Source organism: Alligator mississippiensis, chromosome 4 (assembly GCF_030867095.1).
Source record: "Alligator mississippiensis isolate rAllMis1 chromosome 4, rAllMis1, whole genome shotgun sequence".
In the NCBI taxonomy this organism is placed as follows: domain Eukaryota; kingdom Metazoa; phylum Chordata; order Crocodylia; family Alligatoridae; genus Alligator; species Alligator mississippiensis.
In genome coordinates, this window is record NC_081827.1 from 28,039,138 (window position 1) to 28,058,005 (window position 18,868).

General features: G+C 40.8%; 1 protein-coding gene across 2 annotated transcripts in view; it reads left to right on the forward strand.

Moving 5' to 3' along the window:
* BCAP29 (B cell receptor associated protein 29) overlaps positions 1-18,868 on the forward strand; it is a 36,457-nt gene that overhangs the window by 6,051 nt on the left and 11,538 nt on the right. For both annotated transcript variants that reach the window (XM_006257816.4, XM_019487451.2), the window contains exons 2-5: positions 147-247; positions 2,516-2,666; positions 5,093-5,228; positions 13,604-13,715. In XM_006257816.4, coding sequence (XP_006257878.1) covers positions 147-247; positions 2,516-2,666; positions 5,093-5,228; positions 13,604-13,715 — 500 coding nt within the window. The remainder of the gene's footprint in view (positions 1-146; positions 248-2,515; positions 2,667-5,092; positions 5,229-13,603; positions 13,716-18,868) is intronic.

The window sequence follows — 18,868 nt, forward strand, 5'->3', positions numbered from 1 at the left end:
TTGAAGTTGAAAAAACTGTTACTAGACCTTACACTATGGGAATCAAAAGTCTGACAAACATGCTTGTATAAAGTGCTCCTCCTCTTTTGAATTATGGAGTTTGTTTTGAAATAATACAGTGCTTTGTTTTGTTTTGTTTTTTACAGATGGCAGAAGATTTTTATGATTCCACTATGGAATAAAATTGCAATTTACTGGAATAAAGCATTCCTTACAATTATAGTACTGCTGATTGTTTTATTTCTTGGTAAGTAATAAATATTTTCTCTTATGTGTTGAATAGTGTTTAGCAGGTATATAAGGGTGCATAGCAATGGATAAACAGGAAGGATATAAACCTAACACAGCTTTGTTTTTTTCCTAATTTCAGTTAAAGTTTGTTTTGGTGTAATTTAAACATTTCTGTGCAGACTTGGGAATCTGAACATGATAGCATTGTGCTAACAAGTAAGAAGAAATGGAAGTGCAGCCAACCCACTTTTTGCCGTCATTTGATCAAATTGTGCTAGCCAAGTACAGTAAAGTGAGCTCTGTACTTGGATGGGACAGTCCCCAAGAATGCTGAATTTCTGTAAGAATTGACTAATAGTTTTCAATAGGTGGCAGTATTTCTCTAAGCTGCTCTTGAGCTACTGCCCTGGTAGAGTGCTGTGAAAAGCAGCATATCCCTGGAGATATTTACTCAGGCAAGATATAAAACTGAATATTTGGTCACACCTGGTTCTGAGGAAAAATACATAAGGATCTCTAAAGTAGCCCTAAATTTTTAGTGAAGCATAAGCTTGGATGACTATGTTCTGCCTGTCTAATTAAGTTCACTTTTGTCTCAAACTTCTATCTATAGTTTATATACTTTTTAAATGTCTGGTGTGTTTCAGTGGTAGAAGTGATGAACCTTTTTCATGGACAAAAGGAGTTACTAAACTTATAAAATGTTTTGAGATGGAAAAAAAAACTTGGAATGATACAGGAGTTAAACAGAAGTTGAATCTAACCAGTTTTGTTGTTCACGTTGAGTGAAATGCAAAAACAATAAATTGCAAAGGCAAAAACAAACACATAAAATGTAAATTAGATCAGTATAATTCAGTCATTTTAATAAATTAAACCTGTGCTAATAACATACACAAAGACATGAATATTCAAGTGCCTTTTGTAGAAGACCTCCAGGATCTTTAGCATTAGATATTGGAGTGAATGGCCCAAAATAAAGGTGTACATACTTATTTTTCTCACTGAATTTATTTGGTTATATTGTATGACCAAAAATTATGTATGTATTAAAATGAAGATGTGGGCTGGAATAAATCATGAGGGAGGTGTACCTGTCAAACTATAATACATATAATCCATCCCTTTATGCCATAAAATAAGTTTGGGGTGGGGGGCAGAATTAGTTTAAAATCTGAAAAGTTAGGCACCTTTAAAAAGAAAAGGTGGTTTTAATAGAAGCTTAAATGGATCGTTTGGTCCACTCTTGATATACAGAGGCAGCTTAATAGCTCACAGCAACAATACTAAAAAGTTTTTAGGACAGAAAGTGAACTGTTTCTTTATCTTGACATTCCAATGTCTCTGACAACCACCCTGAGTTTGGCCCAGCAACTGGAGTTAATTAATTTGTTACAGGGTGGCAGAGGGATATAAATCATATATATTTTCAATGGCAACAAGTTTTTATGGCTGTAAAAATGGCATTTCTACCTACACATCTAGGCTTATGATGGGGTATTAGTTGAATAATGGTTCAAAAGAAAGAATGTAGTTACATGCCTTCAGTGTCCAGGTCCTCCCTGGTCATCTCCTACTGCAGTATCAACTTGGCCTCACTCTGCGTAGTTCATCAAGTGATGTCTGCAATCATGTCTGTTGGCCACTTCAAAGGTTTTGTAGGAGAATGAAACAAACTAATTTTCTAGGCAAATGAGAGAAACTAATTTATTCCTTTCCTATTGTATTTGGAAGCTATTTTTAAAATAAATGCAACCCATGAAAATGGGTCAGATGTAATTGTCTGTTATAGATTCTATATAATAATGTATTTCCTTTTAATGAGTGAAAATAGCATTGATTCTAAATCAAGAGTCTCTTTTGCAAGAAAAAAAAACTTTTGTGAGGGGAGGGGATGGGGAGGGAAAGAAAGAAATACCTTGGGAGCTTCAGTTTTTAATCTTTTTATTGCAAGTTCACCAACTGGAATATGGTCTATCTGAAGAGTCTCTGGTAGTGTTTTGGCGAATGTTTCACCTTGATCCAATTCCTAACTAGTGTATCTAGGCAGGGCTGGGAGAGATGGCATGGTAGGCAAACTACAGTATTACTCCAGAGTGATCCCTTCAAGTCAGGCCACGTTTTCAAGGCAGTTGAGTAACCCTGTCTCATTGTCTGTGGTACATCTGTTTGTGAAGTGAGAAGTCCACAGAGCAGTCTCAGCTTTGAAGGTTTTGGAAGTGTTAAACTGCCATGCCTGTACACATACAAGCTAAAGATGAAAACAATCTGTTTTTGCTTACAGATGCAATTAGAGAAGTGAAGAAGTACTCAGCTGCTCATGCAACTGAGAAGGTTGCAAGTGTCCACCAAAATGCCTTTGATCATATTCAGATGAAACTCTTTAGGTCCCAAAGGAACCTTTATATCTCAGGATTCTCACTTTTTCTTTGGCTGTAAGTATAAAAATTGCTGTTCTATAATGTTCATGATGCATCTTTTACAAGAGGTGCCATATGGAACAGAATCTAAAAAGATCAGAAGACCAGTTTACAAAAATAAAGGAACTGCATTATGAATACCTTGGTTAAGAGATAGTAGAAAGAGAGAAAGAAGTGTACAGATATTTTAAGAATGTAACCATGGAGGGGCATGTGGGTCACATGCAGGTCTAACTAGAAAAGCAAAAAATTTAAGGTGAACATGTGGGGGAAGTGTCCTGACTGTGAGATGTATGTGGCAGCAGTTTTTTCCAATGTGAACATTGATTTTCTTCCTGAAACTTATCACTGTAAATAATTAGACTACTACTAAAATAATCCTAGTAACCAGAAAGTTGGTATTGACACATCCAGCTCAAATCTAACCTTGACCATTTCACTAAAGCACAGGAGTTGGAGACCTTAGGAATGATATTGTCAACCTGTTTAATATTGTTCAACCTGTACATCTGGTGCTTTGGGGCTGACTGGGGCATGATTTCAAGTTACAGAGGGACAGGTTGGTTACACGTTGGTTGGGAGCAGCTTTCTACAAGTACCAACTCAAATAAGCAAGAGGGGCAGGATAGCCTCCTTCTTGTGGAACACATGGTAGAGGACACATGGGGTGGACAGCAAATGCCTTTGGGTCTAGCTTCCATCACTTGCATCCAACCTCAGGTTGCAGGAAGTGACCTCCCTTTGCCCTGGGGAGACCACATCTGGGGGCAGGGAGAGGGTGAGGAAAGTAGTTAAGTGTCCATGACTCCTTGACCTCTGGTAATACTGTAGACCAGTAGTGCTCAATCATTCAGCTTCATGGGTCAGAAGAGTGTCATGGGACTGATCCATGGGCAAGATTGGGCCCTGCATCACCTCTGTCAGTCCCACACATCCAAACTAGCATGCAGGGCCATGCTGTCCATCCTGCAGTGCTCCCCACAGGTTTAAAACATTGAAAGCAGGGGAGCAGCAACATTTTCAGACCTGTGGAGAGCCTACAGGCTGGATGACATGGTTCAGCAGGCTGGATCATGTCCGTGGGTTGGGGGATAAGCACCCCTGCTATAGACTAGTCATTCTTGAACAAGATACTATGGCACTCTAGGGTGCCAGGGCATCTTTAAAGGTACAACAGGTTCAAACACCTGCATGTGATTCATGAGGTAAGCCCAGAGATTCCAAATAGGAATCCATAGTGACACAAATATTCTGACCTGCTGGGGTTTGAGTTCTCTGCAACAGAAAGATTGCTCTATAATTTTATGTATCATTTTCTGACTTACGTTACAGGTGAATTTAAATGTCTTTTAGATGCATTTAAAAAAAACAGCCTACAGGGGGTTTTTGTCTCACGTGTAACCCACACCTCTTTCCCCAAAACCAGCTGGTGAAAATTGGGGTGAACATTCTGTACAAGAAGAACAGATCCCCATGGCTCTGCCCCAGAAACCTGGTGGCAGGGAATCGGTAGCAGCATTAAGTGCTGTTCTGGGAGTCATGACAGTTAATATTGCCACCATTCCCCAACCCCTAATTTTCAGACCCATAAAGAGCTCCCTTGACTGGACAGCATGGCCCCATTTACACTGGATTGGCACACCAATCAGTTCAGAAACTGGCAACTCGATCCGCACGCCCCATCCAGTACGCAGGACTGGCAGCAAGCTCAGGAGCAGTCTTGGCTTCCTAGCTGCTGTTACTCAATTTGTACAAGGAAGATTTTTTTTCATACTACCTCTCAAAAACAAGGTGCGTATTGTATACAGCGGTGTGTTGTATGCAATAAAATACAAAATTGTCAATAAATATATGAGGGAGTAATAGACAAATATTTCTAATGTATATTAAGCAACATTTTTTTTAGTTACATTTTACACTTGTCAAGTATTTTATATAGAGATTTTTATAGTATCTGCCCTACCATAGCATCTTGATGCTTGGTTCTTGAGCTTGGTTCTCTTAGGTGAAAAACTAAATAGCAGCATAAGCCTGTTCAATGCATATCTCTGCCCTTCTGTTTTTTTAAGGACCCACTCAACCCAGGCAGGTGGGGCAGGGAAGGTGGACTCCATCTTGTGGAACACATGGTGGGGGACACATGGAGCATTTGTGATGTTATCCTTTGCAAAAGATAAAACTTGGAACTGGAATACAGTTTGAAAGACTTTTCAGCTTTTAATTTTATCAAGCATTTGACTCTTAAGCTTACATGTGCATCTTAATAATGATAGACGATCTTAAGCAGTCTCCACTTTAGCTATAGAAGTACTTTTGTTCATCTTTACATCTATTATAAATCTAAACAGAAAGCTAGGATTCATACCAGAGAAAAAATGCAATAATGCTTAAACTTTCACTGTGCATTACACTACTTGTTATTCACTGTGTTTCTTCCTCAGAGTATTAAGGCGTACTATTACCCTAATCACTCAGTTGGCAAAAGAGATGGGAATTCAGGTAGCTCTGGAACTTCAGGTAGCCAACACTAGTGAAGCTGCCAAAAAATACCTACAGGAGAATGAAATACTGCAACAGGTATCATTTGATTTTCTCAATTTTTGTTTTAGGGACGCAAGTGGTTATTGCAACAAGAACTGTTGTTGGATCCCATTTTACCAGATGGGGTTTTTGTCTCCTGGAAAGGAATAAAAAGTTTCTTCCAATATATAATCGAGGGGGATTAATAAATAGTTCAATATCTTGCCTTTTAATTGAGGGAGTTAAATTAGCAAAATGTCTGGAAAGACGCAATCCTGAGTTTCAGTTGTCAGGCTTTCAATGTGCACAAACATTCTTTTAAAAAAAAGATCTTAGCAAACTAAAAGGGAAACTCTAACTTTCTTCTTTCCTCCACCAAGTGGTAGGCTTTGGCAGTGCACTGTGAGCAGGTTTACAAAGCTTCTGCCTGGGTGTTTTTTCTTCCTTCTAAAGCAGAGGTTCCCAACCACTGGGCCGTGGCCTGGTACTGGGCTGCGAAGGGTTGGCTACCAGATTGTGGCACAAGCCATCCGCTCAGACCCCCATTCGTCTGCCTGAGCAAGTGGCTTCCACTGCCAGCAGTCACGCGTTGGGTGGTGGGGCAACCCTGGGAGGGAGGCAGCCGGCACCCCATCCCGCACCCACACCACTGCCATGCTGGCCTGCAGTATAAAAAAGGTTGGGAGCCACTCTTCCAAAGCAGGAGAATTAAAGATCCAGCCCAGGTCTGGGAATGTGGTAGTGGGGTAAGCGATGGTAGTGTTAATTGTTGCAGCTCATGGAGCCACAGCAGCCACCACTGCTCCCACTTCTATATATCCAGCCTTGCCACATGATTCAGCTCCATGTTCCAGATCCCAGAACTACAGTTATTAATGCTGCCACTGTTTACCCCACTGCCAAATTTCCAGCCCAGCAAGCTGGATCCAGAGCATGGAATTGTTTCATCTGGCAAGTGGGGCTGCCCACAAGAAAAATTGAGCAGTGGGTGAGCAGGGGCTGCTGTGGCTCCAAGAGCTGCAGCAATTAACACTGCCACCACTAAATTTCTGACCGTGTCATACACCTAACACAGCTCCAGATCCGGCCCCACTGCATTCTGGATTAATTGAACACACCTCCTCTAAAGTTAGAACTTGAGTCTCAAGGGCTGGCATCTTTTATCAGTTGCCATGATGTTTTCTTGATTAGCTTTCACAGTAAACCAATTCTTTTGCATAGATCAGTTCTTTACTGTGCCAAACAAATTCCAGCTTGTTGGGGCCATCCAGGGTACTTGGGGTCTAATTAATTTGTTACCCGTGGTCTATATCAGGGGCAAGCAATTATTTTGGGCAGAGGGTCTGCTTATTGAGTTTTGGCAAGTCATCAAGGGTTACATGACAGGCAGCCCAGGGCAGATAAATATTCATTTTCTAAATTTTTTAGAGGCCCTGTGGGCCAGATGGAATAGCCTAGCGGGCTGCATCTGGCCCCTGGCCACATTTTGCCCACATTTTGCCCCTGGTCTATATAATACACTGCCATAATGTTGATCAAGGGTGTTTTCAAATCATTTCATGGTAGTTGGTAAGAGATTGCATGACTTAGATTTTCTCCCTCACTTTGCACTGACTGTTATGGAACTTGAGAAGGTGATGCTGAAATGTTTGGGCAGGGAGAAGTGCCCCAGGTTCCCTAAGACCTCATAGCGTTTGTCCTGGGGTCCTGAAGAAGCTCAGATCAGAAATTGACAAGCTCCCAACTGTAGTATGCACCCTATCACTAAAAACAGCCTCAGCTAATGTGATTGCAATATTTTTAAAAGGCTTCTTGATAAATCCATAGTGCATCAGCACCTTGAATACTGTGTCCAGTTCTAGTCTCCACACCTCAAAAAAGAGTATAGAAAAGCTAGAGAAGGTCCAGAGAAGGGCAGCAGGGTTGATTAGCAGTATGGAAGGACTTCTATTTGAGGAGAGACTAAAGAGGCTAGGCCTGTTCAGTTTAGAAAAGAGATGCTTAGGGGGACATGATAAGAATGTACAAAATACTAAATGGTGAGAAAAAAGTAAATTGGGATTTATTATTTATTCTCTCAATACAAGACCTAAGGGGGGTCACAAAGCGAAACTAGTAGGTAATAAGTTTCAAACTAACAAAAGGAAGTTCTTTTTCACAAAACGTGTTATTGAAGTGGAGAACTCGTTGCCACCAGATGTTGTGGAAGCTGACAGTTTAGCCAGATTCAAAAAGGGACTAGACAAATTCTTAGAAGAAAAGAGCATCAGTAGCTGTTGAGCAAGGAAGTTAGGAATACAGCCTCTGAATCAGAACTTCCTGGACCTTAAATGCTGGAGGCTGCAAGTGAGAGAGGAACTGGGAAAAAAAAAACCCTGGTTATGCCCAGTGCACTCGCCCTTTCAGCATCCACTCTCTGCCACTGCATAACACAGGATACTGAGCAAGATGAACCTATGGTCTGACCCAGTAATTCTTATAAGGGTAATTCCTATATTCTTATGTTCCACCATTAGCCCAGGCTTTGGATAAGCTGGGAATGGGCATATAGACACCAACAGGAGAGAAAGGGCTTCCTTCATCTCAGGGTTACTAGTATGTATGCCAGGAGATTTGGCCCTGTCATCATTACTTCCCACTTCTGAAACAGTTTGCAAAGGGAAGGAGTCCAAACTACTCTTTGGACTTAAGCTCTAGAGTAGTTATCACAGTAGGTATATGGTTGAGTGAGCAGCAGGAATATTTTGTCACTGAAATGGAGATCAGCTTGTTCCTTTCAACTCTTGCTATCTGATTACATCTTCCTCTTTCTTTTTGTTCCTTTCTCTTATATGTGTACGTGATAAATGACTGAGCTCAGATGACTATGTTCATGTGTTAAACATGTACCTGAGCAGCCATTTTTATGTACATCGGGTCTTCATAAAGAAGTAAATTAGGGGCAGACTGGCTTCTCTTGGAACAGTCTATATTGGGGATGTCAAAGATACAGCCTGCCGGCCAGATCCAGGCTGAGGAGCCCTATCATCCAGCCCATGGTGCTGCCCATGGGTCTCAGACTTGACCTACACACTGTATGTAGCATATGCCCCAGACCAGCATACAGGACCAATCCAGGGCACATGCTATGTACGGCACATGGGACCTGATGACTTCAAGACCCATAGCCTGTGTAAAAGAAAGTTTTGGCATAGCCACCAACAGTTGCATGATTATTTTTGGTTTGGTGGGTGTTGGGGTTTTCTGTTTATTTTGTCAGTTGCCTGCAAAACCTGTAAAAGCATTAATTCAATATTCATTGTTAATTGGACTTGATCTCTAATAAATATCAACTTCAGAACTTGCCCATTCATATTTTGCTGGAAGTGTGAACTTTTAAATATGAAAGTAGTAAACTGGGAGGGAGCATGTGCTTGCTGTGGGTGGTCTGTGAACAGAGGCATTGCTTCAGAGGAGGAATTAGTCACCTGAGGGGAAAAAAAAGAGGTCCAAGAAACAATTTTTGGCTATCTAAGAACTTTAAAGACAGGACAATTATTTGAGTTGCTGTGATGCATCATCATACTTCAAGCAACAAGTAAAACAGGACTGCAAGTTTCAAAGCATAGTAGATACCTAACTTCTACAGATCATCTAATCCAATCCAAACCACTGCTTGCACCACACAAGGCAGAAGTCAGTTTTTTGTCAGCCAGTCCTATTCTAGGCCAGTTTCTTTAATCTCCTAAGGTTAATTTTTAAGGCTGCTTCCATCTTTAATGTTCTGCCAAGGACCAATGAGTCATTTTTTTTTTCTTTTGGCCTTGAGACTAGCAAAACAGGGTTTGTAAGGGAAGTATGTTACTTTGGCCAGATTGTGAGGGCCAGCCAAATCCACCTTCCTACATATTCTATTTGCACAGCTGTTGGTAACTGCCCTCTCCAAGATCTCCACATTCTTATATTCTCTACCTGCTCTACTTGAAATATCTAGCACAGGCTCAACACTGAAAGAAAGTTCTCTAATTTCCCTTGGAAAGACTTGTTGCTCTTCCATTCTCTATGACTCAGTACATACAGAGTGATGTTTATGACACTGTTACTAAAGGTTTGCAACTCAGTGCTGATACTGATGATATTAGACTTCTGTATTGCGATAAGCTTCCAAAAATCTGTGTCTTACTAACTTGATGACTGTCACAAATTCAGTTATCAGAGTTATGAAAGGTGCTGCCAAAGGTGCAAGTAAACTACAACATTATTCAAAGCTATTCTTTCTAAAACGATGGAATCCTTTGCAGTCATAATGACTTTCATAATCTTTGTTTTTTGTCTTGTTGATTGTAAGACATCATTGTTTAGCAGTTCTAACCACGATATTGGTCTTTTGCTGCATTTCATTTAGGAGTGTATTCAGGAGACAGATATCATCAGCAAAGTCTAGATCTCCAAGGACACAATCTATCATGGCATTCTGTTTTCCACGCTAGAAATCTGTTGCATAGCAAAGTGCAATGACGACACCAAATCACAAAAGTGAGAGGACACACCCTTATCATTTAACTGGTTATTTCACTCCCGGTTGGAGAAGACTGTAGAACATGTGGATGATTTTACAAGAGAATCCATTGATTTCCAACATCTGCTGCAGATACCCTTTGTCTATATGATGAAAGGCTTTCTGAAATTTAAAATGAGTGGTAGCTGCTGTTTGTCCCTTTTGTTCAGTGATACTGAGTAGTGCAAAGAAGTCATTGATAGAAGATCCAGCTTGTTCTTGAAATATGCTGTCAGTAGTCTGGCAGATTCTGTTCAGAAGGCCTTTATTGGGACTAACAGAAGTATTATCCCATAAGAATTAGTTTCAGTTGCTTAAATTGCCATTCTTAAGCAATTTTATGAGTTTCTCCTTCTATCTTTCTGGGGAGGTGCTTGTCCCCATACTTAGTTGAAGAGCCATGACAGAGTCCTTAAGTTCTCTTCACCACTTGCTTTGAGCAGATATGCAGTTATTTTATCTTGGCCTTATAGTTAGTTGACAGCTGTTTAACATTCTCTTCCACCCCAAAGGTGACTTCCATGCAGTTGCTATAAAGTTCTTACCTATGTTGTTGGTGTTTGTTTTATGTGGAGGTCTACTTAAATATAATATAAGTTCTCTACCCATTGTTTAATTTGTTCTTTGAGGCTGGTGAAAATATTTCCATTTTTCTTTTTTTGGTTTGCTGTAGCTGCAACTGAAATAGCTTGCAAGCCATTTTATAATCTGGTTTACAGCTCTTCCACTGGCTGCTGTCTCTGCTTCTAAAGCACCTCTGTCAATATATATTTGTCTTTCCTTGTTGAACTTGTCTACTATTTTATCTATTCTTTTATTCTTTTTCCATTTAATATCCTCTTGCTCCTTAGCATTAAAGAGGTCCTGCTTTGCTTATTTCATTTTGGCAGTGGCATCCCATGTATTCTTACTGATCCCTTTTTTCCTGCTCTTGGGAAAATCCTAGTATGTTCTCAGCTTTATTGACTTGCATTTTTCTTGGCCCTTCAAGCCTTTCTTCATCACAAAAGGAGTTCATACCTATCAAGATAGAAATGATAATTTGAGAGGTGAAGATCTAACCCCATCCTTGTTTGACCTTTCTGATATATGAGGGGCTGCTTGCAAGACTGATTCAGCAAGCTATCCAAAGGAAGGAAGGGCAAAAGCTAGCCCTTGTATTCACACAGGGTGTACACTGGTGAGGCCACATATGGAGTACTGTGTCCCATTTTGAGCCCCCCCTCTCCCCCCCCCATAGAAAAGATGTGGACAAGCTGGAGAGAGCCCAGCAGAGGGAAATGAAAATGGTTTTGGGGTTAGGGCACAGGACTAATGAGGAGAGGCTGAGGGAGCTGGGCTTGTTTAGTCTACAGAAGAGAAGACTGAGAAGGGATTTGATGGCTGCCTTGAACTACTTGGAGGGGGTTCCAAAGAGGATGGAGCTAGACTGTTCTCAGTGGTGACAGATGACAGAACAAGGAGCAATGGTCTCAAGTTACAACAAGGGAGGTTTAGGTTGGATACTAGGAAAGACTTTCTCACTAGGAGAGTGGTGAAGCACTGGAACAGGTTACCTAGAGAGGTTGTGGAATCTCCATCTTTGAAGGTTTTTAAGGCCCAGCTAGACAGAACCCTGGCCAAAATGATATAATTGGGGATGGTCCTGCTTTGAGCAGAGGGTTGGACTAGATGACCACCTGAGGTCCTTTCCAATCCTAATTTTCTAGGATTCTGTGATTCCATGGCATACTAGTGTGCCAATAGATGGTGCAGGCAGAAGTGCAGCTCCCAACTATAATTCAGAACAACTTTTGCAAAGCATTCTGAGTTATGTTATCCCAGAGCAAACAGAAGTTCACTGTTGGTTCCAGGGGAGAGGGGAATCTAGCTGTGCTGGGAGCCTGCAGCCAGGTTCCCATAGCTAAAGCCAAGCTGTCTCAGAATGGGAGGGGGGAAGACAGCAGAAGGAGCTCATTCTCAGGGCTCCCCAGCTGGTGCTGAAGGGTAAGGTGGGTGAATTGGAGCCCCCACCTCAAGGGGTGGGAGGTGGGCTGCAATACACCTGCCTTACCTTCTGGGTGGGGGGTAAAAAACCCCCAGACTGAACTCCCTCTGCTCCCTTTCTTCCCTCCCATTCTGAAAACATCTACAGGCTGGCAGCCCTGCAGTTACAAAATACACTACTTTGTGTAACATCTTTATTTGATACCTCATGCAATGAGGGGTCAGATTTTCACCCCGTTGGCCATTTTTAAGCTATTTACAGCTGTGCACTTGTGTTTGGTCACAGCTTTAAATTGCTTTCTGTGGCCAGATCAGGTGAAAATTGTCGCTTCTGTCTGCATCCAGAATGACAGAAGTGTGCTGTGAGATCCTACTAGGAGTAAATGCTTTCATCCCCACCCCTACTCCAACAATACTTGTGACTGCTCTCGGGATTCCCTCACTGCTGCTGCTTTCCCTCCCCCAGGCAGCCCCTATTCTAGCTCCCTTCTTGACACTCTCAGATGTGCCTTCTGCCACGAGCAGGAGGATGGACAGATGCATAGACAGAGCTGTGCTTTGCAAGCCAGCTCATCCCCTTCACTCTTGTGTTCCTGGGGCTGGCAGGGTGTGGTTGCTGGCATGTGGGACACAGCAGTAGCAGCCTCAGCAGCAGGGGCTGTCCTGGTTCACAGACGAGGGGTTGGGAGGGACAAACAGTGAAAAGAGCAGGGCATAGCAGGGTAAGGTCATACCCCCACCACTACATGAGAGATTCTCAACTTTTTTAGCCTCAAGGCTCCCCTCTGTATCTTTTATGAATTTATATCTAGCTCATTGATTTTGAAGTGGGATGCTGCAAGATTCAGAAAAGTATGCCACCAATTTTAATCCAGAAAAAAGTGTGCCCCAAGTATCGTAAGTTTAGGAAACACTGGACTAAACCTCTAGGCTTAGGGGTTGGGTGTGAGACTGCCCCTCACTGCAAAAAATATATATTCTTGTCATAAACAGAAGATCTAACCAATCTCAAATTCTTGGAGCAGTGGATAGCGTGTAGTTCCCATCTTAACAAGGCTTTTCTTGATAACTGCAAGTGCTTATCTCAGAACTAGAGAAAGTTGCATCTAAGAGCCTAAATAAATGATAAATCACAGTATATTATACAAATTAAGGTTAAGAGGTAACTTGCTTGCAGACTGTAAATAGCACTACAGAAAAGAGAGTTCTAATAGTAAACTGCTCTTCAGCAGAAAATGATGAGATCCAGTGGCTGGAAGCTAAAATAGAACAAATTCATGCTAGAAATAAGATACAACTTTCAAGTAGGGTAACTAACTACAAAACAGAGAATCCCTATATCCATAGGTAATCTATCACTTATGGACTTTATTTGAAGACTTGGCACACTTTTTCATAGATTCATAGATGCTAGGGTCAGAAGGGACCTTAACAGATCATCGAGTCTGACCCCCTGCCTAGGCAGGAAAGAGTGCTGGGGTCAGATGACCCCAGCCAGATGTCTATCCAGCCTTCTCTTAAAGACCCACAAGGTAGGGGAGAGCACCACCTCCCTTGGAAACCCATTTCAAGTTTTGGCCACCCTTACCATGAAGAAGTTTTTTTCAAGGACATTGTATAATTTAAACAGAAATGATGGGCTTAATGCAGAATGATTTAGTGATGTTCTTTAGCATCTTTATCCAGGTTATAATACACTGTCATAACTGTTCATTTTGGCCTAAATTATTATGAATATAGGTTCATCTTCCCTTTCTTCCCCTGCCCTGAAAGGGCTGAGCACTTATTGCTCCTATTGACATCAGTTAGAGTTATTGATCTAGGCTGATATTATTAAAGTTTTTGGTATTAACGTCTAGTAGTAACTTAAGCCTATATTAACTATAACAACTAGTCTGTTTTCTAACAGGCATTGAATGAAAAGGGGAAGTATAAAAGGGAACAGGCACTGGAAGCCTCCAACAAAAAACTGAGGCAAGAAGTTGAGTACCTAACAGATGAATTAAAGAGAGCTTCAAATGGTAAGCTGCTGAATTTATTTCAATGAAACTGACTAGGCTTTAAGTAGGTTATTTCTAAAACTATCAAGAAAAAATGCAGGTTGCTCATATTTCTGTATTCCTATAGGTTTTATTATTCTATTAAATAATACAGAAAGATCCCTGGACTATAAAATAATCCCAAGTATAACACAGTTGATTTTACTGCTTAGAAAGGCTAGAATCTCAATTGTATTTGGCATAGGACTCTAGGTACAGACCAATGTCATTTTCTGTCTTGCAGTAAATATTTTAGTTCCACAAAGTTGTATATTGTAAACAATGGCAGTGTAACTAAGGTGGTAGAGTTACAGCTTGGAGCTGCTTTCATTCTGTGGAGTATGTCTTGATCAAGTGTTACAGCGAATAAAAGATCAATTTGTAGGGTGATATATGTGCTAAATGACCTTTCAGATCATGTATAATCTACCCCCTCATATAAAAGGAAAGTATATGAAAAGTTTGTGTCCAGTACAGTGTGCCTTTTAAGTCAGATATAAGTCCTTACTTGAGTTCTGTTTCTTACTGTAAAAGAGTAATATAGTAGCATTTCTTTGAAAAAAAAAAATCTATAAAGAGAAGTTCTTTGAAGTGCTTTGTAGCACAACACCTCTTATTGGCTTCCATGTTTAAGGTTTAGGCTGTCAGAACTGCTTTCTTGGTTAATCAGCACCAAGATAAAAGCAGATTTTACCTGTTTGAGGATGTCTTATTTGGACCTTGCAAGGTTCCTGACATTTGTGAATACTCACCTGTCTGAAATTAATGTTTTGGATAACATCACTCATGACCTTGTGAAAATACAAATGCACATTTAAGCTACCCCAAAAATGATATGTTTTTTCTTTTGCAGCCTCTAATGTGCTGTCACTGTAAGATAGCAGTGTTTGTGAGATCAGTGTTCGGTGTTCCAGTACCATAGTGTGCCACTGCTAAAAAGCTACTCCAGACATTTTAATGAATCATTATAAATTGTCAGGTCTAAATCTGGTGGCAAACTTCAGAACAGCTGTTTTTAGTTGGGCTTTATGCAGCAAGAATGATTTTAATAGGAGGGGGGTCTCCTCTATCCCTTTCCTTCTGAGGCAGGTTTGATTATGGGCTGTGCATCCCCTGCTGTTTCTTTACAGAAAGGGAGAAAAGATTGCCTTTGAAGTGACAGGCCTAGTGAAAGGAAAATGTGAAAATGCATATGTGTATTTAAACCAACTGGCAATATGGAGCATTAATATACTGTAAGCTTTTTAATCGGGAATGTTATAGAAAAGTAGGGTGTAAGTAGTTTTAGCACATGCTGTTTTGGCCACAGTCCTCCTGCAGTTTGGGGGGCCTGCTATCCTGTACACTTCATTTTATATTTTTTAAATAAAATTTGTAACCAATTTTTCAGCATACACAATTAAATTTGATTAGCAACAATCTTCAACTAATGATGTTTCATTTTCCTGGGGTCTACGTTAGGCTCTTGTTACTTTCAGCTAATTGACAATCAGTTAATTTAAGGTACTTAAAGACTAAGGTGGATACATCCCACTCATTTGATTCAGGCTACATCTTCTGAATTTGTATAGCAGGTTATCAAAGGGTATCTTCTGAAATTTCAGGAGTGAAATTAAGAAATAGAATCTGAGGTTTCATGTTAATAGTAAAGACTAGTGCATCAAAATGGGGTTTTTCATTTTGTTGTGTTTCAATAAGCACTTGACTAAAACTGCACCATTTCTTTCTTTGTATTTGCATAGTTGGAAAGAAATGTGTCTGAAAGCTTTTTGACAAATTGTGACATCTAAAACGCAAAATAAATGATAAACTTTTATGGTTTACCTTTAGCCTAATATCAGTAAGATCCAGTCTGCTTTGGCTGGTATGTAAAATTACTTAAACAATTGTGTTTCTGCTGTTTGAATGGAAGTCTGTCTGCAGCATATTGTGATATGGAAGTACTAATGAAACAATTTGTTCATAATGCTGGGGTCATTTTGAGTGGTTCATTTCCATTAAACAATAACTATACATGAATCATAAAGCTGTTAGTGCACACTAGGAAAGTTGCACTCAGACTTGCATTTAGGACTAAAATGTACAATACATTAGATTACCAAAATTAGAATCAGTAACAAGTCCATGTGCTGGCATCAAAGGAAAACAGAACTTTTTATAATGTTCTTAGTTCACTATTTTTCTATTTCTGGGACAAGAAATGTTTAATATGAACTCTTTCTGCATTTTCCACTCATGTAATAATGTTGACTGTGTGCAAAGAGGGGTCATTCAAAGGAATAGTCTCTAATTCAACCTGGTAATTCATCTGACAACTGCAAAATGCCATTTCTTCTTTAAGATCTTTATTTTTTGTTCTAGTGAAGACGAGGCAAAAGAAGGAAGGGATTATAGATGAAGGCTTTACCTAAATCTGAGGAAAAGTGTGGAGGATGTAACAAATGTCAGCTAGTCTCCTTGCCTTCTCTCCCCCATTCTTAATACTGGATTTTCTGTCTCCATTTGAGGCCTTTTTTAACATTGTGGTAAAAATGAAAGAGTGGGTTTTTATTTTCCTTTATTGAAGACCCACATACTGAGGGCTTTACAGGCACCCAGCAGTGTGTTAGCACATTCAGAGCCTAAATCCATTTCTAGCATACCTGGACATGTAATAGCACGTCTTTAGAAAACCCTTCTGAGATGGCATTTTATAGATACACAGGCATATAATGAAGAATGCCTTAGTAGTATCCAGGAATGACTGAGTACGCTTAGAGTTTAATAAGCCAAAAATTGGACTCCATAAACTGTAAGTGTGTCTTAAGAATATGATTAGTTACTCTAAGAAAATTTTGATTCAGATTCTTGGGGGATCTCAGTTTGGGTGCTAGTATTGTGCCTACAAGCTGGTACATATTGAAATGTTTGGGGATTGTTTTTCCCTTGTGCAGAACTTGTACATACATATTTGCAAGGACAGTTTTAGATGCTACTTTTGAAAATATAAAGGTGCTGCAGCATTTCACCTTTCTAAATTGCAGTCGCTGATGCACATTCTAACCTTATACATTGAATAGCTTAACACCATGTTGCTAGCATTGTTGTGGGATTCTTGGGGAAATTTACAATACAAATTGGTCTGCAAATGGAAACAAAGTCAGTCTGGGAAAAGGGAAGTTCTGTAAAGTAGCCATCCTTTTCCTTGGCAATTTAAAAAATGCCAAGTGACCAGGTATTAATCAGACCTCTTTGCCTTCTCTTCTTACTAATGGCTTCTGTGCTATAGGGACCTATTAAAGTGTGAAATATCTGGAGAATATCCAGGACCATGGGACTCTTCCTGGGACTTTTCCTGCCCACTTCAGTTCACCTTTTGTAGATGCTACACTCACATATGATAAAAGTTACAGCTTTATTTACAAAACAAAGTTCTGCGGGTTAACAAATATCAAACATTGCAACAGAACAGACTCCTGTCACCCCTTTCTGGCAGGTTGACCTCTTCCTCAGTAATATTCCACATGGTGTGATCCATCCTGAATCCTTCTACTTGTATCTGAAAACATAACTGACGCACTTGTCCCAGTATAGTTCTGTTCTTCCATAAATGAGTCCAGTCACAGTAATTTCTTGGGTCAGACTTCTTTTCAGTGAGAAACCAAAAAAAAAAAAAAGTGTAACAGTTCCATACCCACAATAACTTATTTCTGCTCTTTCCAAACTCCCAGCCACAGGAAATGTAGCTACTAACACTTCTGTTGTCTTGCCTGGTGAGTGAGACACATTCAGTTCTTTTATTCAGGTTCTGTAAAATGAGCACCTGTTACATTTTAACATTGATGGGTATGTGTAAAATTTACAAATGGTATATTTACACAAATAAGTTGGGTCCTTAGAGACTCGGTCTCTAAGCAACTTTGAAAATTGGGCTTGGCCTTTAAGTCACTTAAATGTCTCTGAAAACTAAATGGCTAGATCAGGGTTGTTCAATTTCTAAGCCCGTGAGGGCTACACCAGCAGAGGCAGCATGCCACAGGGGCTGAACCAGGTGAGCCACAGACTCCCCTTCACTAACCCCCTGATGCTTCATGCATCTGCGTGGGCACCCCCTCCCACCACTGCACTGAGCAACCCCCTACTGCTGCACTGCACAGGCATGATTCCCACATATGCACCCTCTTAGGCACCACCCCACCCACCACTGCCTCGTGTGACCTAGACTTCCTCAGCTTCCTGTGCTGTGGTGCACTGTCCTGTCCCCAGGAGAAGCGGCAGTCAGAGGAGGGGTGGAGCCCAGAGACTCCATCTGCAACACAGAGGGAGGGAGGGCACAAATCAACCTTTTGCGGGCTACGTGCAGCCCATGGATCACCTGACGGACAGCTGTGGGCTAGATCAAAGTCAGATATAAAAGCAAAACCTCTCTTATTCTGGCCATGTGCTTTAAATACTCGAGACATAGCCATGTCCACAGCTGTATTTGAAAGCGTCCTGTACAGTGCAAAATGTCATAACCATTTGCAGTTATAATATTCCAGAGGGATAGCACTAATTGCAGTGGGGAAGGCTTTTGCAAGGCCCTTTACTTCACCCATATTATAGATTCTGAAATTCCTCTGTAGTGAGAACAATTTCATTTGAAGCTGTAGAGCTAATTGTTCCAATTGTTTGGGATATTTCAGTACCTAAGCTTGTGCATGCACAAAATGAAAAGGCTATAAAATACATGAATTTAGCCTTTATTCTAAAAGTTTGCTTAATGAAAAAGTCTTCATTTTTGAGGGCTGTTTGTCCAGTGGTTGGAATGCAGAACTGGGAGTCTGTTGACCGCAGTCTTATTCCAGGTCCTAAAGATGCTTTTCTGGTATATTCTCAGATAAATATCTTGGATCGGAGGTTGCGACCCACAGAGCCTTTGGACCTGGCCTGTGGAGCTAGGGTATCAGTGGCATTCGGCAGCAGGGGGCTGTCCCTGCACTATGTTGCAGTTAGCTGCCGGGGCTTCTGCAGAGGGGAGCTCTGTCCAGGCAGTGCCATAGGCAGCATGGGCTCTGGTGGAGGGAGCCTTTGCTGAGCCATGCCACAGATGAGCAGCAGCGAGAAGCAGTGATGGCGGCTGGGTCCTGATGCCCTCCGGCCTTCAACCCAAGCTG